Source organism: Suillus bovinus (assembly GCF_016758785.1).
Source record: "Suillus bovinus strain UH-Sbo-P2 chromosome Unknown EDB93scaffold_13, whole genome shotgun sequence".
NCBI classification, from domain to species: Eukaryota; Fungi; Basidiomycota; class Agaricomycetes; order Boletales; family Suillaceae; genus Suillus; species Suillus bovinus.
In genome coordinates this window covers 405,347-426,853 of record NW_024542069.1, presented here as the reverse complement: position 1 = coordinate 426,853, position 21,507 = coordinate 405,347, and the positions used below count along the sequence as shown (strand labels likewise).

The window sequence follows — 21,507 nt, the reverse complement described above, 5'->3', positions numbered from 1 at the left end:
TCATTAATGCATTTCAAGTGTCTTCTAACTGGCCTGTAATAATGCAATAAAATGACAATATAGCTTAAATATAGACCATCAACGTAGAATGACATTAGATAGCCTCTTGGATATGACGCGTGACGACTACAGCCGATATCCTATAGCGTTTCCGATGCAACAAGGGGTGCCGGTGAGTCACGAGTTATCCTCGAGGATGAGCGAATTAAACAGAACCTATAGCAGATTATTTGAACGCATTACAACGAAAATGTTGCCAAAACCTTCGGGCAGCTACGTAAGTACTGCAACGAGGCTTGGAATGGAGACGAAAAAAATTCCTGCTCGCTACAGAGCACCAGCCAGCCTTTAACATTTCGTGTATTACACACCATCGCTAGTCGATATATGCACGCGCTGCTGGAAAGCGATTGAGGTCATCCCAGTTGCTGCGTTGGAGTCGGCCACGAGATTGGCGTAATATTCTCGAATACTAAGTATCAAGCGGGGGCCCAGCACAAACGTCTGCACGACTGTCGAAATCCGAAGAAACCCCATATAAAGCTGAGTGTCCGAGGAATATTCCTACAGAAATGATAAACAGCGGTAGCATGCAGAGGTAATTGAAAGATTGACATACTGCTGAGAGTGTTGGAGATAATTCAATAATGATCTGGAAGCAAGAAACAGCAACAGAGCTACCATGTCCGACATTTTAGTGGAAAAAAAAAGAACATAGCCATAATATGAACTTACCTCGCAAAGTAAACCACGTGAGTTTTTATCAACACCGTGTAACTGTCCCCGACAATCTCTCCCGCCGAACGTGACCGTAGTTCACGGAAGCGTTTTACCGCAATCCAAACTGCGAGACATAGTGCGAGGATCTCCCACACAAGGAAGAGTATCCAAGTCATGGAAATCAGAAATTGGATATTTCCCCCAAAGACAGTCGAGCACTGATGGGTGCCGGAGAGAATAAGTTCCTCTAACATGCATCAATGAGCTCCATGCACCTTTGTTTTCATCCACAATTAAACGTACCCCCTGAAGTATGAATCGTAGTTAGTACGGCGACCACTCCGACGAAAATGATGACCGCCAGAAAGGTGACAATGAGAAATATCAGAATCTTTCTGGATCCTTGATACATGGCATTTAACCGAGTGATGATGATGACTTGCAGCATGTTTCAGTCATGTCAATATCACTGAGGTCTCGCAAGCGCCAAGCTCACCCCACAGCAATGGAGATACCAAAACAATTGTCCAACTCATTACGACGTACATAATCCGACCTGACGAATCTAGTCAGTGACCAGCCTCGGGTAGCGCACACTCCAAACGGACTTACATCTGTGGCAATATATCGTAGCAGTTATTAGTGAACCAAGAAGTTGATGAAGAACCACACCCACTCCTACAGGGAACCACGATTGATTGGAGGGGAACAACAGGCATTTTTGCAAAAAAAAACTCACTGTATCTGTCAGCGAAATGGTCTGAACACTGCCTGTGTGCCGTTGGTCAGAGGAAGCAAAGAGAGCAAATGTACTACAGAAACATACCCAGGATGGCCAAGCTGATGAGAGATAGACGATTAGCAATACATCTATTATTTAACCTTCCAAACATACGCAGCATATATGATTCCAAGGTAGCGCACCTAGGATACTTTCAAGTTAGCGCAACGTGGTAACCGTGACAAACAAGCCACATACAGTGAGATATAAAACTGTCATTAAGGACCAGCGTTGTCTCTGTAATTAAGTAGGCTTTCATGTGCGTTCTTCTGATGAGACTCTACTCACCCAAACCAATTCAACCTATAGACCATTTTAGCGAGCTGGCAACTCCGGTCATAGCATTGACATACCTCTTGTCCGAATGTAAGTGCTGAAGACACTTGTAAGATATCAGAAGTCCTGTAATATCATCACGCTCACTCCAATCATATGTTATTCCAACAAAGGCGGCAACTGCGAAACCGCAGCCAAACTTAGATTAGACATCAGTTTCAACATCCGACTGCTCTCTACGAACCTATACAATAGTTTTGAATACGATATGCATTGATGATTGGCCACCAAGTGGGATCATTTGAGACTATGGTCATATTGGTAGGTGAATATGTGTGGGTGAGAAGCGAACTTGGTGAACGTATGGCAATGATATATATACCACCTGCTAGTGGTTGCTTCGCCAAAATGGGATTGAGCGACGATGACGATTCCTGCCTTGATGAACCAAATATCCAGGGGCTCGATGTCACGAGACATTTCGACAGGCAAAACAATCAATGTAACACCGTGCCAGCATGCCAACTTGAGGACCAAAAATAACCCGTCAAATTAGGGGAGTTTTCCGTGAAGCAAACAGATAACTCACATTCTACTCGTGTGTGAGTAAATATCTCATTCTGCATATCCCTTCTCCTCGTATCTGTCGCTTCCTTCTCTCTGCCGGTTATCAGGCTCCCAGGTTTCGTATCATAAGGTCACCAACAATGGTGTGCACAGGATCTTTGATCTGCATCGTGGTCCGTGGAGTTGGTGCGGTGCTGAGCGCTGAGAGAGCATCAGTCTGCGCAGCCGAAAACTTTAGCCTAGTTTGAGAATTCCTGTTTGATATACTCATCCATAAATAGTGACAAACAGTGCTAACTACATGGCAGGCGCAGCGGCGACCGTATAATGCGTTTTTTTCATGGAGCCTGGGCATAGATCTATTACCACGTTAACCTAACTCTGCCGATGGGCTTATCGAGAATTATCGACAGCAAGCTACTCCGAAGGGTCGCATCATAAGCGGCGCATTGGCAGCGGTGAGCTACATCCGTTCCGTCTTGCCAAGTGGGCGCTTATCTGTTTGGATGGCAACCCGGGTCACTGCTTTTAAGTAATTAGTGACTCTCTGATGATGCATTTTGATGATCGCCACCACCGTGATCCAGACTGCCAGCAGTTCTGTGCAAATGGTAGTTGGGGTCTGGTGGGCAAGAGATACGTGACTGGTACTGCGATTCATTCCTCGTGCGTTTGTACAGTTTTTTGGTCGGTTTCGGTCAAACATTCGTTGTTCAAGTTGCTGCAGCTCTGCCGTGACTCCTTATGACTGAAGTCACATATCCTTCTATCGGCGTGCTAAGCAACTTCTCGTTATGGCGGGCTATTTCAGTGATTTCATGAGGGCGTGTTCTCATTCTCATGCTTCAGGTACCTTAGTACCATGGTGTAAAATTTTCACAACCCGAGATTCGATTTCATTCCAGCTCACCCCTGAAGGATTCCTTCTGCGCTTAGAGGGTTTTGTCCATGATACGAGTCTTGTTGATTTGGTTTGTCTCAGTGGCAACAGCGACAATGAATGCGAGATCTAATCCTCACAATTTCTTCCTCAGTATTTTCGATGGCGAGGAAGGTATGGCCTGCACTCATGATGCTGCCGCACATGCAGACCTCGCTGGGACGTTGGAGTCTGCAGTCGTTCCGACAAATTAAGCCCTGCAAGATCATGGGTCCATCAAAGTCTACTAGTAGTACCGCTCAGTGGACCGATCAAAATCACACTGTACATGGGTGAGGAACAAAGTAATAGGGGATCTTGAGAAACATGTAATGCATTCAGGATAAATAAACAATGTTGTACGTGCCAAAATAGCTTCTACTACCCCCCCCACCCCCCAATGTCACCTTTAACGAACCTGTGTACTGATCTGTCCTTCTTTGCGTTAAATTTCAACTTTCCAGTTGTATGCAGGTTTCAGAGAGGCCAAATAGAAGGATTCGCAGGTTCCTTGTCTAGAAGTTCGTCAGTTCTGCTCCACATAATCGCTGGGAGCCACTCACTAAAATCATCAGAAACATCAGAACCCAGGCTGTTCAAGCTCTCTGCAACACAGACCACTGGGACCTGTGCGAGGGCAACTGACAGCAGTAGAACATAGAAACCGAGTTTGCTGATGTTAAGCACGGTCATGTTAATGATATTATTTGCTGAGGTGTGGTGTTTGGGATGCGTTGTTATAAAGTGAGATTGGGAGTTGCACCCTTTAAATACCACTTCGTAGCATAAAAAACAGCCATCAATTTGAGCATTATTCAATTGACTTGATCATCAAAAAATCAAATCTGGAGCGCATGAGTCTCCTAGATATGATCTGTCTCACCTCGGGAATACTCTGATGGAATTCGGTGCTCTGCACGCACAGGAGATGACTGGAGTCGAGTTGTTTTTAATTTAAAATACTCTGTACTATCTACTCTAAGGAACCTCCGGGCCCAGTGTTCCCAACTGGAGTCGACTTACCACGACTAGTCGGTAGTACTAGTACTACATGCAGCATGGGCCGTAGCCTACAGCTTTGAGGCGGTCTCAATTGGGGGTTCAAACTATGATTGTGCGGATATCTTCCCTTGGAAACTTTCTTTGATAATAACTTGTGGCAAACTGATGGCTATGAAATAAGGCTTCCCGGTCCATAAGTGACAGTATTTCAAATCTCGGCTTTTACCACGGAAAATAAGAATTTCCACGAATTATTCTGTACTGCTTTGCTTGGGTACCAGAAATTTTGACGTGTCAAACCTGTGAAGTTCTTGTCGCATACCGCTACTCTGAACTGGTGAACAAAATAAAATCCCCGATAGTTACATATGGTACGGTTGAATAGTATGCGTTGAGTATGCGTATGCGGATTGATTTCACTAATATCACAACCAACCCGGCCCGCAGGGCCCGAGTTCATAGTAGTCGATCCCTTAATTTTAAATTATGTAAACAAACTTTGCAACCTCACAGCACAGCATCCGAGTCGATGCTCAGAGCCTCAGAGTGAGTACTATTAGATCGACTCCCAACAAAGGATACATGTTTGCAACCATCCGGACACCACGCATACACATAACACAACAGCCGCAAGACAATCCAAGTTGAATGCTCCAACTCGGTCCTAATGTTATCATTTCTAAACGCATCAACCTTGGTCGTGTCTGACCGACTCTGACGTCTCATTTGGTTGTCAGTTCGCTCCCCTGACGCACTCTTCGAATGGCTGAAGGTGCAGGAAAAGTAGATTTCAAAGTCGCAGACGTGACACGTACCAGACTTGGTACAAAATTGTCGAGGATTTTGCGTCAGGTGCACACCCTCTCATCATGCTGCATGGCGGCCCTGGCGTCTTGCACGAGTATCTGATAACTCTTGCCGAAATTCACAACAAATGCAACATTGCCGTCACTACGTCAGTCACAAACATCCTGCGGGTCTCAAGCACCTCATCCTCACCAGTAGAGCCCGGTCCATGGCACTTTGGGAACAAAACACTACTGAATGCGCTGCCAGCGGATGTGAGGGAGACGGTTGAGAGTCGCGAGAAAAAGTGAATAACAGGTAACCCTTGAATATCACCGAATGATGTGATCTTTTATGAACAGCACGTTTGCAAGACCATATGATGTACTAGGTGATGTCGCGATTTCTGATATGTACTGATTAGTGTTGCCAGGATTGGCTCGTCCACGTCAGAGTTCACCATCACAGGCACGCTGAAGTCATGGTCGTGTCAAGATCAGATTCATACAATCACGACTCCTACTCTCTTCACCAACAGTGTCACGAACGAAGCACAGGACGTCTGCGTAAATCGACATTGGAATCTGAATCACTGTACATGAATGATGAAAAAAGTAGCAGGGTATCCTCAGAAACAAACATATAATGCGTTCAGTATATATAAACAATGCTGTGAGTGCCAAGACATCTTCCACCTCCGATGTCACCTTCAACGAGCCCATGTACTGATCTGTCCTTCTTTGCAACAACTTTCAACCCTCCAGCTGTATTCAGGTTTCAATAGGGATAGTGTATCGCTAGAAGCTCGTCAGTCCTGCTCCACATAATTGTCGGGATCCACTCACTAATGCCCTCCAGAGTGCCGTCGTCGCCCACTACGATGCCGTCCTGTGCACTGACCACTAGGATCTGTGCGAAGGCAACTGACAGGAGTAGAACATAGAAACTGAGTTTGCTGATGTTAAGCACGGTCATATTAATGATATACTTGGCTGTCAGAGGTGTGGTGCGTCAGATGTGTTTGTTTTAAAGTGAGATTGGGAGTTACACCCTTTAAATACAAGTTCATCGCTGCACACAAGGGCCCGGGAGCACAGCAAACAGCCGTCGCACTCGAGCGTTATTTTGGTCAAAACATGTGATTCATTAATCACCTCTGATGCCATATGGCGACTACATGCACAGCAGATAACCGGAGTCAACCTACGATGAGACTAGTACATGCAGTGCACATGCACCAAGCAAGATTAATGTAATAGTTCGTTTACTAAATATATTCACGGTAATCACAGTTGTTCCGGCTTTTGAGGTTCAAACCATGCGCGCGATGATATTATTCCTTCAAGCAACAGCATTTTACTCTGCTTCCGCTGCGGAACAGGGTAATTTCCGAAAACCGTTCTGCACTGTTTTCTTTGTGTATCAATATTGATGCTTGCCAGGCAGTGCGGAATAGCTTCCAGTTTGAAAATGGGCCACCATTTGACGCTCATATTTTGAAAATCTTCAGATCTATTCGTCATGGAGAATTATTAATATTTATACATGTGCACCAAATCGGAGGTTGTTGACATCCTCTGGCGTAAGATTTGACCGCAACAGAAGCAAAATTGAGTGAGATATGAACCAACCACCACGCAGACACAGGACACAGCCACAAGACAATCAAAGTTGTTGAACGTTCTAGATCTAACTTAGCCCTAACGTTATCATTTCCAAACGCATCAACCTTCATCAAGTCTCGTCTGGTTGTCAGTTCGCTCGCCCGAAGTGCTCTTCTAATGGCTGAAGTTACAGGCGAAGTAGATTTCAAAGCTGCGCATGTCACTGTGGCAACAGTGAAAATAACCGCAAGATTCAAACTTCACGATTTCTTCCTCAGCATTTTGACGGTATGGCCTACACTCATGATGCTACCGCACATGCGAAGGTCCTCGCTTCGACGTTGGAGTCTGAAGTTGCTCCGACAAATTAAGCCCTGCGAGATCATGGTTTCATCAAAGTAACACCCCCGAGTGGACCGACCAGAATCACTGTACATGAACAAAGTAGCAGGGGATCTCGAGAGACATGTAATGCATTCAGTATAGACAAACAATGCTGTACGTGCCAACACATCTTCTATCCTCAACGTCACCTTCAGCGAGCCCATGTGCTGATATGTCCTTCTTTGCGCCAACTTTCAACCCTCCACCTATATTCAGGTTTCAATCTATCGCTTGAAGCTCGTCAGTCCTGCTTCACATAATCGTCGGGATCCACTCACTAAGGCCCTCCAGAGTGCCGTCGGGTTCTACTATGATGCCGCCCTGTGCACTGACCACCAGGATCTGTGCGAAGGCAGCTGACAGGAGTAAAACATAGAAACTGAGTTTGTTGATGTTAAGCACGGTCATCTTAATAAGATACTTTTCTGAGGTGGTGTTTGAGATGCGTTACTTTAAAGCGAGATTGGAACCCTTTAAATACGAGTCATCATGCATACGAAACAGCCATCGCACGCGAGCAGTATCTAATTGACTTGGTCAAGACATGTGTTTCGACTGTGGTTGCATCTCACTTCGTGAATGCTCGGATGTCCTATGGCGACTGCATGCACAGTAGATAACGGGAGTCGACTTGCTAGTACATTAGCATATGCAGTGCACTGATGATATTCCCTGGAGAGCGTTTCACTCTGGTTCCACTGCGGAAAATCATAATAATCTTCGGAAACCGTTCTGCACTGTTTTGTTTGGATATCAATAGTGATTAGTGAACTAGAGATGCTTGCCAGGCAGTGCGGAATAGCTTCGGTGCATAGCAGTTTGAAAATGGGCCAACCTGGCCCACCAACCGATGCTCATATCTTGAAAACTGATCAAATTTTCAAATCTATTCGTCAAAGGATTGTTTATACAGCACCAAGCCGGAGGTAAATTAGTTGTTGACATGGATCCCTTCCAATGCAATCAGCGCCCCGTAGAAGTGACCAGATACCGAAACCTGTACCAAATGTTTCCTCCCAATAACCAGAATTTTAAGTACGCAGTGGCGCGCTGGATCATGCTAGAGTTTTAATTATGCTATCAGCGAACTTCATAGAGTGATAAATCACTCACCCGGCGCAATCTCTTTGTGGGCCTGTCATCATTCTACATCGCAGTTACCGCTTGGTTTGTCGTCCGAACATTCTGACTCAAAAACAAGGACGTCGTCCATCGCACAACAAAGTTTTCTGTGACAATCCAAGCTTTCTTGCCCTAAAACTATGTTATCAAGTTTCGCAACCTGCAACAGTCAGACGTCGAACGACAGGGTTGAAATATCAACTGGTACAGTGGCATCAAGGCGATATAAAGCAGGTGTAGTCCGTCGGTCCGCAGGTGGAAGGGCAATTCTCAAATTTCCATGCCCAGTCAATCGCTCTGAACTGAAATATTTTCAATACCTTTTATAGAACGCAGAAAAATGGAAGATGGGCTGACCGTTTGCGGGATAGGTGCTTTGCGGTCATCAGGTGAGTTTGTCCCAGCGCGGGCCACATGGCATGATCCACCAAGCTAAACATTGAAAAATTTGTGAACTCTCAGAATAGGAAGCGGCGTCCGTGCGATCTCGTCGAACCGCATATATTGAGAAGGTCGACGAACAAGGTGGATATTCTTTCGAGTGATAAATTTTTCCGAAGATACTGAAGAGCTTTGGAGAAAGGCGGGGGTAGAGACCAGCAACAGATTCGAACATGCAGAATATTACGATGACAAGAGGCCAATGGAACACAGTTCGCGACGTCTTATGCAGCTTTGCTTTGTGGTCGTCATCGCTCTCAGCCTGAGAGTCAATGACTTCCTGTGTCTAACTCAATGGTCTGTACGGCCTGGCCATGGAGCGTGAGGAAAAGAACATGACGGAAAGAACGGCTTCGACTTGGATTGAGAGTCAGGATCATTGCAAAGGTAATTTGAATTTTGAAGAGCAGACGCTTACGTACAATACTGAAATTTGGAACTCTCGAGCGCTCAAGCTATATCGACGACCACCAATCCCACGAGTTTATGTTCTAATACGACAGGCCATTGGACAGCTGCACACGCAATTGAATTTGAATGTTGCATCTTTCAGGTCCAGGATGAAAATCGTACCACTCAGTAGTAAATTCATCAGAAGAACCTCGTGGCCCAGGTGCATCCCAAAAGTAGTTCAACGCCCATAACTTTTTTCTGTTATTTACGGCTCTACACTATGGGAAGCCCTGGGCGCATCAGCTCACAAGGTCACCACGAGACCTGCGGCAATACAATTATTCCTCCGAGTCTTAACTCGAATGAACGTCATCAAGCGCCCGAAGTGTACTACATTGATGTGAGACTCCGATTCCCTGCATCCATGACCATTACCTAGTGTAGGTGGCAACCTTCACCTGTGCATTACATTGCAGTGTGAAAGTTATCATTTTTTCCTCAAGAGGGTTTTGCTGATGGTTTTGCCTTTGACCGCCCTCGGCCTATTTTTGCTAGTGCAGCAGCGTGTCGGAGGATACAGTCGTATCGTATCGGACCATGGCATCGTTGCACAAGTCTTCCGTTGATCCATGGACATTAGTACCGTAAAAATATATTAGGTTCGTGTCATCTCCGTTGCACGATTCATCTTCTGTACGAAACGGTTTATTGAAATTCTGACTTACGAACATTGCATTTGATAGTTTCCAAGGTCATGACCTCGAAGCCATCAGTACAAGCAATTCGTATCATACACTGGACGAGATCAATACTAAACATCCAGCTTTTGGGAAACCAGGTTTCTCCCGGCTTCGTTATTAAAAGATAGAACATTAACCTACCGGATCCCACGACAACCATCGCAACACTGGCCCGTTGGGTAGCCCATGACATAGCCGTGAGATAATTCAAATTGGACATTCCAACGTGATTCTAATGCTGTCATTTTCAAACGCATCAACCTTTACCGTATCAGTCTCACTTGGTTGTCAGATCGCTCCCCGGATGCGTCCCATACGTTGGTCTTCAAAGTTGGAGATGACACACATACCAGATTTCGTACAAGATCGTCGGGGATCTCGTCTTGAGTGCACAGCCTCTTATTGCGCTGCGAGGCTGCCCTGGCATTTTGCACGAGTATATGACATCTCACTGAAATTCTCAACGAATGCAACACTGCTGCCATCTTTTACGATCAGATGGGCATCGGCAAGTCTATTTTTGAAGGTGTGACGGAGAAGCCCAAAGGTTTTGAACAGTCGATCTGTTCATGGATGAGCCGGACAACCTTGTTGCCACATTGGTATGCAGAATGGCTTCGCTCATCTGGGTCACTCCTGGGCAGTGATTTTATGGGCGCACTACGCCGGTCAAAGATATCCCGCGGGCCTCAAACGCCTCATCCTCACTGGTGGAGCCTTGTCCATGGCACTGTGGGAACGAAACACTGGCCAGCGGATGTAAGGGATGCGATCGAGAAGCACGAACAACAGATCGCCCTGAAAATCACTAAATATTGGGGATATTCTATGAAAAGCACGTTGGCAACACCTCTGAGCTAAAGGTGACATCTTTGCAGTCGTCTACCGCGTACCATACGATGTAGATGATGTCTCGACGTACCTTTCTGATATGTACTAATCATCGTTTCCAGGATTGGACCATCATTACGGGTACCCTGAAGTCATGGTCGTGTTTGGGACAGATCCACACAAACACATATCATACTCTCCTAACCAACGATGTCATAAACGAAGCGCAGGACGTCGCATGTGAAGTGGGCGCAGTGTTCTCATAGGTACACCTAAGACTTATGGCGCCTTCACCATATATCCCGACCGGTCGAGCGCGGTGAATCCCTTCTGCACCTAAAGGGTTTTATTCATGATACAAGTTTTGTTGATTTCATTTGTCCCCGAATCCCCAGTGACTCGTGAAATTCGATTCAGGCTGTCTTCTGCTACCTGTTCATCGTCTCGACGAGGAACGTGCCACACTTTGTTGCTCATACCTGATCTTCGACTCACGAAGCTCTCGTCAGCACACTTTTGAACCAACCACTGCGTATGTCCGTGGCAACAGCAAGAATGACAGCGAGATTCAATCTTCACAATTTCTTCCTCAGCACTTTCAACATTGGCGAAGGTATGGCCCACAATCATGATGCTGCCGCACATGCAGGCCTCGCTTCGACATTGGAGTCTGAAGTCGCTCCGACAAATTAAGCCCTGCAAGATCATCGTTTCATCAAAGTAGTACCCCCGGGTGGACCGATTAGAATCGCTGTACATGAACAAAGTAACAGGGTATCCTGAGAAACAAAAATATGATGCATTCAGTATAAACAAATAATGCCGTGCGTGCCAAGATATCTTCTATCCCCAATGTCACCTTCAACGAGCTCATGTACTGATCTGTCCTTCTTCGCGTCAACTTTCAACCCTCCAGTTGTACTCAGGTTTCAATAGGGATATTCTATCGCTAGAAGCTTGTCAGTCCTGCTCCACATAATTGTCGGGATCCACTCACTAATGCCCTCCAGAGTGCCGTTGTCGTCCACTACGATGCCGTCCTGTGCACTGACCACTAGGATCTGTGCGAAGGCAACTGACAGGAGTAAAACATAGAAACTGAGTTTGCTGATGTTAAGCACGGTCATGTTATTAATTTACTTTGCTTAGGTGTGGTGTTTAATATGCGTTGTTTTAAAGTGAGATTGGAAGTTACACCTTTTAAATACAAGTCATCATGCACACAACAGCCATCGCACGCGAGCATTATTTAATCGACTTGGTCAAAACATGTGTTTCGACTGCTTGCATCTACTTCGTGAATGCTTGGATGTCATACTATGGCAACTCCATGCACAGGAGTCGACTTGCTAGTACGTTAGCATATGCAGTGCGCGTGCACTGATGCATATTCCCTAGAGAGCATTTTCACTCTGATTCCACTGCGGAAACTGCTCTGCACAGTTTTGTTTGGGGATCAATAATGATTGCCAGTCAGTGCGGAATAGCTTCGGTACATAGCAGTTTGAAAATGGGCCTACCTGAGGGTTATTTATACATGTGCACCAAACCGGATCTTTTGACATAGATCCCTTCAATCAGCACCCCATAGAACTGGGCACCCTCACAAAATTCATATTTCTAGCTACTTGGACACAAAATATTATCATTCGCTCTTTGATACTCAGTATGAGACTGGACGACCACGATGGAAACAGAATTGACTCAGATATGTAGTTAGAACTGAAAAGTGCCAAAGTCACGCAAAAATGTCAGCTGCCGCGATGAAGTTTCAAAACCATACACGCCCACTGTGGAAGTGAGAAGTTGGAGTCTAAACTCACTTCGACAAATTAAGCCCTGCAAGATTATGGAAATATCAAAATAATACTACCGAGTGGACTCATTAGAATTACTGTACGTGGGTAATGAACTAAGTAACAAGGTATCCTCAAGAAGCATGTAATGCATTCAGTATAAACACACGACCCCCGTGCGTGCGAACACATCTTCTATCCCTCATTATCACCTGCAATGTGCTCGTGTATTGATATGTCCTTTTTTGCGCCAACTACCAACCCTCCAGCTGTATTTAAATTTCAATAAGGCCAAGCAGTAGAATCTTCGCCTAGAAGCTCGTCAGTCCTGCTCCACGTAACTGTCGGGAACCACTTACTGAAACTCGCATCATCAGAATCCCGGACGTCCTCTGCAGCGCTGACCAATAGGATCTGTGCGAAAGCAGCCGACAGGAGTAGAGCATAGAAACTGAATTTGTTAAGCACATTCATGTTAATGGAATTCTTCGCTGAGGTGCGGTGTTTAAGACGCGTGGTTTTTGAAATGAGATTGCAGGAGTTACTACACCCTTTAAATACCAGTTCATGAGTGCATTTAATTACGGAAGCAGCCATCGCACTCGAGCATTGTCCAATCGACTAGATCAAAAATTATCACTGGATGAGTTTGAGTTTCAATTGGTTGCAACGCACCTCGTAAATGATCTGCATCATGGCGACTGCATGCACAGCCTGAGCAGATGACGAGAGTCGACTTTATACGACTAGACTAGCACGTTGGCATATGCAGTGTACACTACCTGACAGTAGCCCACAACAAGATCCATGTAATGGTTCACTTACATAGTAATGACGGTGCTCCAGCTTTTGACTCTTAGGCTTGAAGTTCAAACTATGCGGATATCCTGATGCATATTCGAGCCCGGGAAGTATTTGCAGACTGCCATAATTAACGGCATTTCTCTCTGCCTCCGCTGCCGAAAATGATGATCTCGGCAAAGCGTTCTACACTTGGGCCCATCAGGAGTTTTGACGTAGTTATCCTCGCCGATCAAGAGGGCTGTGCGGAATAGCTTCGGTGCACATTAACCTAGCGCTCATGTGCAGTGGTTTGGAAAATGGGCTCACATAAAATCAGTTAGATCCTCAAATCTATTCGTTGAAACTGAAAGTGCCCGAAGTCGTGCAAAAATATCAGCTGCCGCAATGTTGCAATGTCAAAGGTTTAATCAATACTGCACGCACCACCCCGTTTAAAAGTGATCCGACGGATGGGACTGAGCCGCAATCGAGCATACGAGCACGACCACTCATTAAAAGTGGGATGTCATAGTATCGCAACGAAATGCCTAAAGCTGTTGATAAACCGAATGTTTCGTCTCGATGACCAAAATCCGAGGAAAATTAAGTTACATGGCGGAGCGCTAGATCATCTAGATAACTAGTAGTCCGATTATTTTCATAGAGTGGTAAATCACTGACCCGGTGCAATTTCCTTCTGAGCCTGCCACCATTCTACATCGCGGCTACCGCTTGGTGCGTGCTCCTAAGTCTGGCAAACGTAATTTGAATTTCGTCAAAAGAGCAGCCAAATCATCACATGATCTGATTACTAAGCTTAGACGCAAGTATTTAACAAGCGCTCAACTTGTCGAGCTATATCCGCAACCACAAGCTTACGTGCTGATATGGCAGCATCAGACAGCTGCACATTCTACATTTGCAATTGAACTCGAATGTTATATCTTTCAGGTCCAGGATAAAGATTGTACCACTAAGTAAGTTCATTTGAAGACCTCATGGTACATCCCAAAAGTAGTTCAACGCTCTTAACTTCTTTTTGTTATCTGCGCCTCAACAGCTATGGGAAGCCCTGGGCGCATCAGCTCACGCGGCTACCATGAGACCTGCGGCAACACAATCATTCCTCCGTGCCTTAACTCGGATGACATCAGGCGCTCCAAGTGTTGATGTGACATCTCCCAGTCCCTGCACTCGTGGCTATCATCTACTGTAGGGGGCAACCCTAACTGTCCATTAAGGTTTCCCTGATGCGCTTCGCCTTTCGGTTCATTTTTACTAGTGCAGCAACGTGTCCGAGAATACAGGAGATCACATCAGACCATGACATCATTTCATTGCACAAGCCAAAGGCATAACTTCCGTTGGATGCATGCATGGGCGTCAGTACGGGAAATACCATAGGTCTAGGTCTGTGTCATCTCCGTTGTGGAGCTGGTTTATTCAAATTCTGACTTGCGAGCATTGCATTTGACAGTTCGGCCTGGACGGCCTTTTGTTTTGTGGCATTGCTATTGCGACGGACGCGACAGAGTCGCGTCGGATCATTGAAATCATGGCGCAGTTCAAAGACATGGCTTTTATTAGCTACACATATGATGAACGTCATGAGACTGCAGCCGTATGGATCCTTTCAAAAAAATCTCATGGTGACCTATTCCGGGAGAGCCTTTCGCTGCTTAGACTGAAAGGTTTTAAACGCTGCTGTGCTATTTGTGTCACTCAGTGAAATTGTTCACGAAAAAGACTCACCAGTCGGCGCACACTGGACAAGGGCACATGACACAATTCAAACACTAGGATGGATGATGCATCGATGATGCTTGGAATGGGTAAAGACTGTCGAGACCGGGCATGACTATGAGCCTCAAAGCCCTGACAGGACACCTGACACTCCTGACGGACCCCTATCCAAGCTCCCTACTGACCACTGGATATCCAATACCAGGCCGAGTCGGCCCATGCTGCGCCATCATATGATACGCTAGTCTGAATTGAGTCTGAATCACCTGTACCATGACAAGGAACGGGAACTGATCATCATCATTCATAAGTATTAATATGGGGTTGCTTCAGATACAGGTCCTGCAGCCTCGGAGATGATTTAGGTGCCTTCGTTCGTATCTAGAAGGCAAAGGTGAGGCTGAAATTTGAAAGGCGGCCTAGTCCGATGATCAATATCTTAATTGCCAATTAGTTACTTATCTGCGGAAATTAGTTCAAGGGCATGATGGGGCTAGTACTAGTTAGTCGGACACTGATACGCTATCTTCCGTGGGGTCAATATCGATGTGTTTGACTATGTCAAGGCTGGGTGCATTATGTTCAAGGTAATCGTAAGTACAGACAATTCAATCCTAAAGTCCATACCAATATCAAAGCATACTAAATACGAATTTTGTTTTAAAGATGTATTCACCTTAACCTGGGGCATTCTACAACTATCTCAGTAGATATCTAAGCTTGCTTGCTCACACAGCCACTTCCGATGAATCGCGGTCACTCTTGTAGGCCGCATGTGCCCCAGTGCCAGTGGAACCGGCGAAGGTTTTAGAGCCGTCCTGATAATTGTACCCAAAATCACCCATACGGACTGCTTGCGTTGATGGCCTCGAGGTCATGACCTTGGACATAGTGTCCTGAGACCAACCCTTCCCTTGTGCGACTCGGAAAATGATGAGCAACATTGCGATTATCTGTAGCATGTCATAAGCAGCGCGAATGCTTCTCTGTTTGCCAGTACTAACCTGAACTTGAGTCAGCGACACAATAAATGTCTCTGAAATGGGATTGTTTGTAAGGAAGAGTGCCAGAAATGCCACCGAGAATGCGGAATAAAGAGCGGCTGATTCAACTATCATCGCGGCGATCGACGTGTATTGAGTGCCGTAGCCAGGGCCAAGAACTCTGGTGATGCGATGACGATATGTGAATAGGCGAATTACGATAGCGATCGTGAGGATGATGTTCAGTGCGAGTGAGAGGCTGAGATATGGAACGGTGTAGTTGATGCTAGTCGAGGAGAAGTATGGGGAACTTGCTGTTACTTGAAGCAACCACATTATACCCGTAGCTAACCGATGTAATAATGAGCGTCCGGCGCAATCAAACAGATATTCGGAGGAGCAACTGACCGATGGATGCAGCAAACAGCACACATGGGAACGCCATGATGATCCACATTGGCACCGTGCACCCTTTGTAAATCACCTTGAAACGCCAAACCTGCAGAGATAGATTAGCGACAACAGTTTCAAGCTAACCCTCTTACTCACAACCAACCCATCGGACATGATCATCGTTAGAAAACCACAAATGTCAGAAAGATTGTCGATAGGCATGCTGACATTCTCATATGCGCTGGGACCACCTGGAAAATTGCGATATTGAATGAATGCGAGTTGGGTAAAATCGGCCAGCGCTGCCATAAATAAGGTGCTGAGAATAAAAGTTATGGTGATGTATACGAGTAGGGGCAGCTGCTTTTTGTAGTTCTTGCTGTTCATCTGCCGGAAGAGGAGGTGGAAGCACATAAAGAACAGTGTGACGTCGATGCCATATGCAACGGCGCTAACTACTGTACCCTGCAGCCAACCTTTCTCTGCGAGAAGGGTTGCAGACGATTCGTCTGGTGTCCAACTAGAATTCGAAGACATGATAGATCAGATGATGAACAAAATGATCTGATGTCCTTCAGGTGAGAGAAGTGGGTTGGAAGCGAGTTTTGATGGCATTGTGATGTTAGCACCTCGTTAAATAATACCATAGTACTACCGCCGTTGCAATGTTCCTTAGTCTTGACGTATTCAAGTACAACTTGAATGCTATTAGTGGATGGCCAACAATAGAATTGAGGGAGGTTGTAATTACAAATCGGAAACTATTCAGTTGACCGATTACAGCCTCGTTGTTATTATGTAAACGTAAACTCAGCTTCAACTTCGACACAGCATCGATGTCGATGCACCCTAGATCGGCTCTCGATACACCATGCGCCATTTCATCTTGGCTCCAAGGCGGCGCACGACATGTTGCAGTGGCAACCGCGACAAATGACTACCTGATCTGATCCTTCAGCATTATCGACCGACGGGATGGCCCACCATCATGATGCTATCGCGCATGCAGGCCTCGCTCCAACGAATTAACCCCTGCAAAGATCATGGGTAATTAACAAAGTAACATGGAAGTACTAATGCATCTAGTATAAATACACAAATCCCTGTGCCCGAACAACATCTTCTGAGTCTATCCCCTAATAGTAATGTCAACTACAGTATGCCCATCATGATGTACTGATCTGTCCCTCTTTCAACCCTCCAGGTTTCAATAAGGATATAGCGCTAGACGTTTATGAGTCAATCCTACTCCACAAATCGCCGGGACCCACTCACGACGAACAGTATCCTCATTGTCAGAATCCGCGTTTTCTGCAACACGGACCACTAGGCTCTGCGCAAAGGCAACTGAGAGGAGTAGTACATAGAGACTGAGTTTGCTAATGTTAAACACGGCCATGTTAAATTATGTTATCGGTGTGGTGTTTAAGGTGTGTTTTTATAAAGTGAGATTGGGAGTTGCATCCCTTTAAATACAATGAATGCACAGCCTATGATGCATATGATGTCTTGGCCTATGTCTGTCCTTCTCCGCGTCAACTTTTCATCCGTGTAGCTGTGTATTTCAAGTGGTTTCAATAAGGATACCACGCTAGAAGCTCATCAGTCCTGCTCCACATCATCGCCAGGACCCACTCACGATGAACAGTATCCCCATCGTCAGAATCCACGTTCTCAGCAGCACTGACCACTAGGATCTGTGCAAAGGCAATTGACAGGAGTAGAATACAGAAACTGAGTTTGCTGAAGTTAAGCACGGTCATGTTGATTTTCGCCGAGGTGTCACGGTGGTGTTTAAGATGCGTTGTTTTACAGTGAGATTGGGGGTTGCACCCTTTAAATACAAAAATGCATATAAGGAGGCGTTTTCAAAAACGTGATGACATCTGCTCTGATGCCGTGTGGAATTCCCTACAGTATGCCCATATACCGATCTGTCCATCTTCCAGTTCCTACCCTCCAGGTTTTCAATAAGGCCACAGCGCTAGATGCTTATCAGTCAGTCCTGCTCCACATAATCGCCGGGATCCACTCACTGCCAATACTATCCTCATCGCCAGAATCCACCGTGTCGGCCTCTGCAGCACCGACCGCTAGGATCTGCGCAAAGGCAACTAGTAGTACATAGAGACTGAGTTTGCTGACGTTAAGCACGGTCATGTTATATTATTTTTTTGACAAGGTGTGGTGTTTAAGATGTGTTTTTATAAAGTGAGGTTGGGAGTTGCACCCCTTTAAATACAATGAATGCATATGTCTGTTCTTCTTCGTGTCAACTTTGAACCCTTTAGCTGTGTATTTAGGTTTCAATAAGGATACCACGCTAGAAGCTCATCAGTCCTGAACGCTCCTCGTAATCGCCGAGACCCACTCACCATAAACTTCACTCGTATCGTCAGAATCCACGTTCTCTGCAGCACTGACCACTAGGATCTGTGCAAAGGCGATTGACAGGAGTAGAATACAGAAACTGAGTTTGCTGAAGTTAAGCGCGGTCATATTGGTTTTCGCCGAGGTGTGGTGTTTAAGATGCGTTGTTTTATAGCGAAATTGGGGTTGCACCCTTTAAATACAAGGATGCGTAACAAAAAGCCGTTGTATTGTGCTTCCTGATGTAATGGCGTCTGCTCTGATGCCATATGGAATTCGCTTCGACTGTACACACGGGCGACTGGAGTCGACTTGCCACAACTGTACTAGCACATATATGGCCGGTCCGGATCAGCTTCGATGCATGTGCAGCAGTTTGAAAAATGGGCGCACCCTATCATGCTCACATGCACACACATCTTCAAATCTATATTCGTACGTTATCGTTGGTGGATGATTTATTGGAGGCAAAGCTGTTGGCATCACTATCCCGAATCCTGTTTATTCAGCACCCCGGCGCTTTCAAAAAAATTCGTATTTCTTACTACTTAAACACAAACGTTTGAAATAGATATCAACGATAAAGAGATAGTTAAAACTGAAAGTAGTCACCTGCCGTGATGAAGTCTCAATACTCTACACCCACTTTGGAAGTGGGATTGGTCTGCATTTGCAAATGCGTGAACCTGTCAAATACACCGAATGTTCTGTCTCGATGACCAAAATCCGACGAAAATTAAATTACACGTTGGAGCGCTGGATCATGTAGACGGCTAGAGGTTTAATCATGCTGTCAGCGAATCTCATACAGAATGGTAAAGCACTGACCTGGTGCAGTCTCCTGATGAGCCTGCCACCATTCAACATCGCAGCTACCGCTCGGTTCATCCTCCGAACATCCCAACTCAAAAACAAGGACGTCATCCATCGCACATGAAAGTTTTCTGTGCCAATCCACGCTGTCTTTCCCTAGCACTATGTTGCTAAGTTTCGCGACCCGAGGCGGTCGGACGTTGAACGATAGGGTTGAAATATCAATTGGTACAGTGGTATTAAGGCGGTATAAAGCAAGTGTAGTCGGTCGTTCCACAGGCGGAAGGGCGACATGCAACTCGCAATTTTCCATGCCCCAGTCAATCGCCCTAAATTGAAATACTGTTGAAACCTTCCATTCCGTCAGTCTATAGAAGATAGAAAAAAAAGAAAGATGAACTGACAGTTTGTGTGACGTGTACTTTGCGATCATCAGGTGAGATTGTGCCGGCACGGGTCATTCGTGTCGCAAGATAGTCGTTGAAAACATGATTTGGCACAGAATAATCCACTAAGCTAACAGATATGGGGAAATTTGTGAACTCTCTCGGAATAAGAGGGGACGGCCGTGCGATCTCATCGAATCGCATATATTGAGAAGGTCGACGAAGAAGGTGGATATTCTTTCGAGTGATAAGTTTATCTGAAGAGCCTTGGAGAAAGGCAGGGGTATAGACCAGCAACAGATTGATGAACGTGCAGAAGATTACGACGACAAGAGGCCAGTGGAGGACAGTTCGCGAAGTCTTTGCTTTGTGGTCGTCATCATTCTCAGAGTCGATGACTTCCTGTGATGTCTGACTCAAATGTTTGTACGGCCTGGAGCGTGAGGAGAGGAACATGACGGGGAGAACGGCTTCGACTTGAATTGATCATGATGGCAGAGGCACTTTGAAAAGCAGTGGCCATGCCGCATAACCGGCTGATCCGATTAGCCTGAGTGGTTGGTACTTACGTACAATATTTATCCAGCGGCGTTTGGAGCTTGCGACCGTGCGACACTTGAACTCTTGGCAAGCTACCTTCATCGAATTGTGTTCTATAAAACCTACAACCATCGATTCTACACGTTGATAAGTTCTAATACAACAGCTGCACATTTTACTCAAGTTCGACGTGATCCAGGATAAAGATCTTAGACCACTGAGTAGTAAGCTTGGCATGGTGCATCCCAAAAGCAGTTCCTTCTCGCTGCTGCTATAAACGGTTCTACCGCAACGGGCAGCCCTGAGCGCATCGGCTCATGCAACCCGCGGCAATACCATCATTCCTCCCAGTCTTGAGGACGTCATGCTAACATGATGCGCATCAGCAATGCTGAAATGATTTCGGAATGATCTTATGCCGAATTGGTTAAGTCACCCTGACCACCTGGCAGTGCTAATCAGACTTATTAGCTAGACAACTTTGATCATCAAGAATGCGACATATGTCAAACGGTACTGCCAGCGGTTTCTCAAGTTGGACTAGGTTGGACTCGGAAGGTTTGTGGATTTCTAGGACTCGGAAGTATGCAGTATCGCGGATGCGATGTTACACCAGTGACCAGCGGAAGAAACTGAACCATATGCATAATAAGGTATGTCGTTCAGATGTTTACGGCTCTTTTTCATTATTATCTCAAGTCCTTTAGATAATCTCTGTTTGAAAGGTCTTTGATCAAGACTCTGGCTCAGGACGTTATCAATGATGGATGTGTAAGTGACTTTGCTCATTGCTTTCAGCGTTTTATTGTCCCAAAATATTACAGGCATTGCTCGAGGCCGTCGCAGTCGAGTTACAAGGTCTTGTTGACTATACTATCGACATCATGGTTGCTATTATGCCGATCCGCACCGGGAGGTACTTTACCCCACTTTAGAGTAGTTTTGGATGCTACATTTGGGAATGCACAGTTTTTGACTTGGCCCTGGAAGTATAAGCACTCTTCATGCGACACCTGTCATTGTATTGAACTGGCTTGCCCACTATTTGTCGCTTTTGTACTACTTCCCGGATTCTCGTCATGGGGGACAATAACCATGGCCATGTCGTTTCTTTTGGTTCGATGGCCCGTGCTT

The 21,507-nt window shown here is 45.7% G+C and overlaps 7 protein-coding genes across 7 annotated transcripts; all 7 read right to left on the bottom strand.

Moving 5' to 3' along the window:
* Positions 1-363: 363 nt before the first annotated feature.
* EDB93DRAFT_1248262 (uncharacterized protein) lies at positions 364-2,094 on the bottom strand (the record flags this gene model as incomplete). Its single annotated transcript, XM_041452690.1, has 13 exons — positions 364-564; positions 620-677; positions 736-967; positions 1,024-1,158; positions 1,217-1,276; positions 1,333-1,491; positions 1,547-1,560; positions 1,616-1,644; positions 1,700-1,738; positions 1,790-1,804; positions 1,855-1,883; positions 1,925-1,957; positions 2,022-2,094. The coding sequence occupies 13 exons, from the start codon at positions 2,092-2,094 to the stop codon at positions 364-366; spliced, it is 1,077 nt and encodes a 358-aa protein (XP_041310005.1).
* Positions 2,095-3,740: 1,646 nt separating this feature from the next.
* Positions 3,741-3,956, bottom strand: EDB93DRAFT_1248261 (uncharacterized protein; the record flags this gene model as incomplete). The annotated part of the gene is made up of 2 exons (XM_041452689.1): positions 3,741-3,778; positions 3,827-3,956. 2 exons carry the CDS (start codon positions 3,954-3,956, stop codon positions 3,741-3,743), a joined length of 168 nt encoding a protein of 55 aa, XP_041310004.1.
* A 2,959-nt stretch (positions 3,957-6,915) lies between these two features.
* EDB93DRAFT_1336039 (uncharacterized protein) lies at positions 6,916-7,447 on the bottom strand (the record flags this gene model as incomplete). The annotated part of the gene is made up of 3 exons (XM_041455320.1): positions 6,916-7,084; positions 7,158-7,245; positions 7,318-7,447. The coding sequence occupies 3 exons, from the start codon at positions 7,445-7,447 to the stop codon at positions 6,916-6,918; spliced, it is 387 nt and encodes a 128-aa protein (XP_041310003.1).
* Positions 7,448-10,384: 2,937 nt separating this feature from the next.
* EDB93DRAFT_1102238 (uncharacterized protein) lies at positions 10,385-11,693 on the bottom strand (the record flags this gene model as incomplete). Its single annotated transcript, XM_041447182.1, has 5 exons — positions 10,385-10,533; positions 10,658-10,712; positions 10,861-10,902; positions 11,062-11,345; positions 11,564-11,693. The coding sequence occupies 5 exons, from the start codon at positions 11,691-11,693 to the stop codon at positions 10,385-10,387; spliced, it is 660 nt and encodes a 219-aa protein (XP_041310002.1).
* A 3,478-nt stretch (positions 11,694-15,171) lies between these two features.
* Positions 15,172-16,991, bottom strand: EDB93DRAFT_1327010 (uncharacterized protein). Its single transcript, XM_041455074.1, has 4 exons — positions 16,421-16,991; positions 16,280-16,370; positions 15,893-16,218; positions 15,172-15,841 (listed from the first exon to the last, which is right to left on the bottom strand). The coding sequence occupies exons 1-4, from the start codon at positions 16,799-16,801 to the stop codon at positions 15,617-15,619; spliced, it is 1,023 nt and encodes a 340-aa protein (XP_041310001.1). The 5' UTR covers positions 16,802-16,991; the 3' UTR covers positions 15,172-15,616.
* Positions 16,992-17,838: 847 nt separating this feature from the next.
* Positions 17,839-19,132, bottom strand: EDB93DRAFT_1336037 (uncharacterized protein; the record flags this gene model as incomplete). Its single annotated transcript, XM_041455319.1, has 3 exons — positions 18,640-19,132; positions 18,301-18,378; positions 17,839-18,098 (listed from the first exon to the last, which is right to left on the bottom strand). The coding sequence occupies exons 1-3, from the start codon at positions 18,761-18,763 to the stop codon at positions 17,839-17,841; spliced, it is 462 nt and encodes a 153-aa protein (XP_041310000.1). The 5' UTR covers positions 18,764-19,132.
* A 295-nt stretch (positions 19,133-19,427) lies between these two features.
* EDB93DRAFT_1081397 (uncharacterized protein) lies at positions 19,428-19,908 on the bottom strand (the record flags this gene model as incomplete). The annotated part of the gene is made up of 2 exons (XM_041445615.1): positions 19,428-19,799; positions 19,852-19,908. 2 exons carry the CDS (start codon positions 19,906-19,908, stop codon positions 19,428-19,430), a joined length of 429 nt encoding a protein of 142 aa, XP_041309999.1.
* Positions 19,909-21,507: the final 1,599 nt, after the last annotated feature.

What these genes read in the sequence shown, in the direction of transcription:
- EDB93DRAFT_1327010 (XM_041455074.1), bottom strand. Translation starts at nt 16,801, where the DNA reads ATGTCTTCGAATTCTAGTTGGACACCAGACGAATCGTCTGCAACCCTT. An exon ending in GCTGTTTGCTGCATCCATCG is followed by an intron (nt 16,219 to 16,279) that starts GTCAGTTGCTCC and finishes TACATCGGTTAG; the next exon opens with CTACGGGTATAATGTGGTTG. An exon ending in TGTCGCTGACTCAAGTTCAG is followed by an intron (nt 15,842 to 15,892) that starts GTTAGTACTGGC and finishes GACATGCTACAG; the next exon opens with ATAATCGCAATGTTGCTCAT.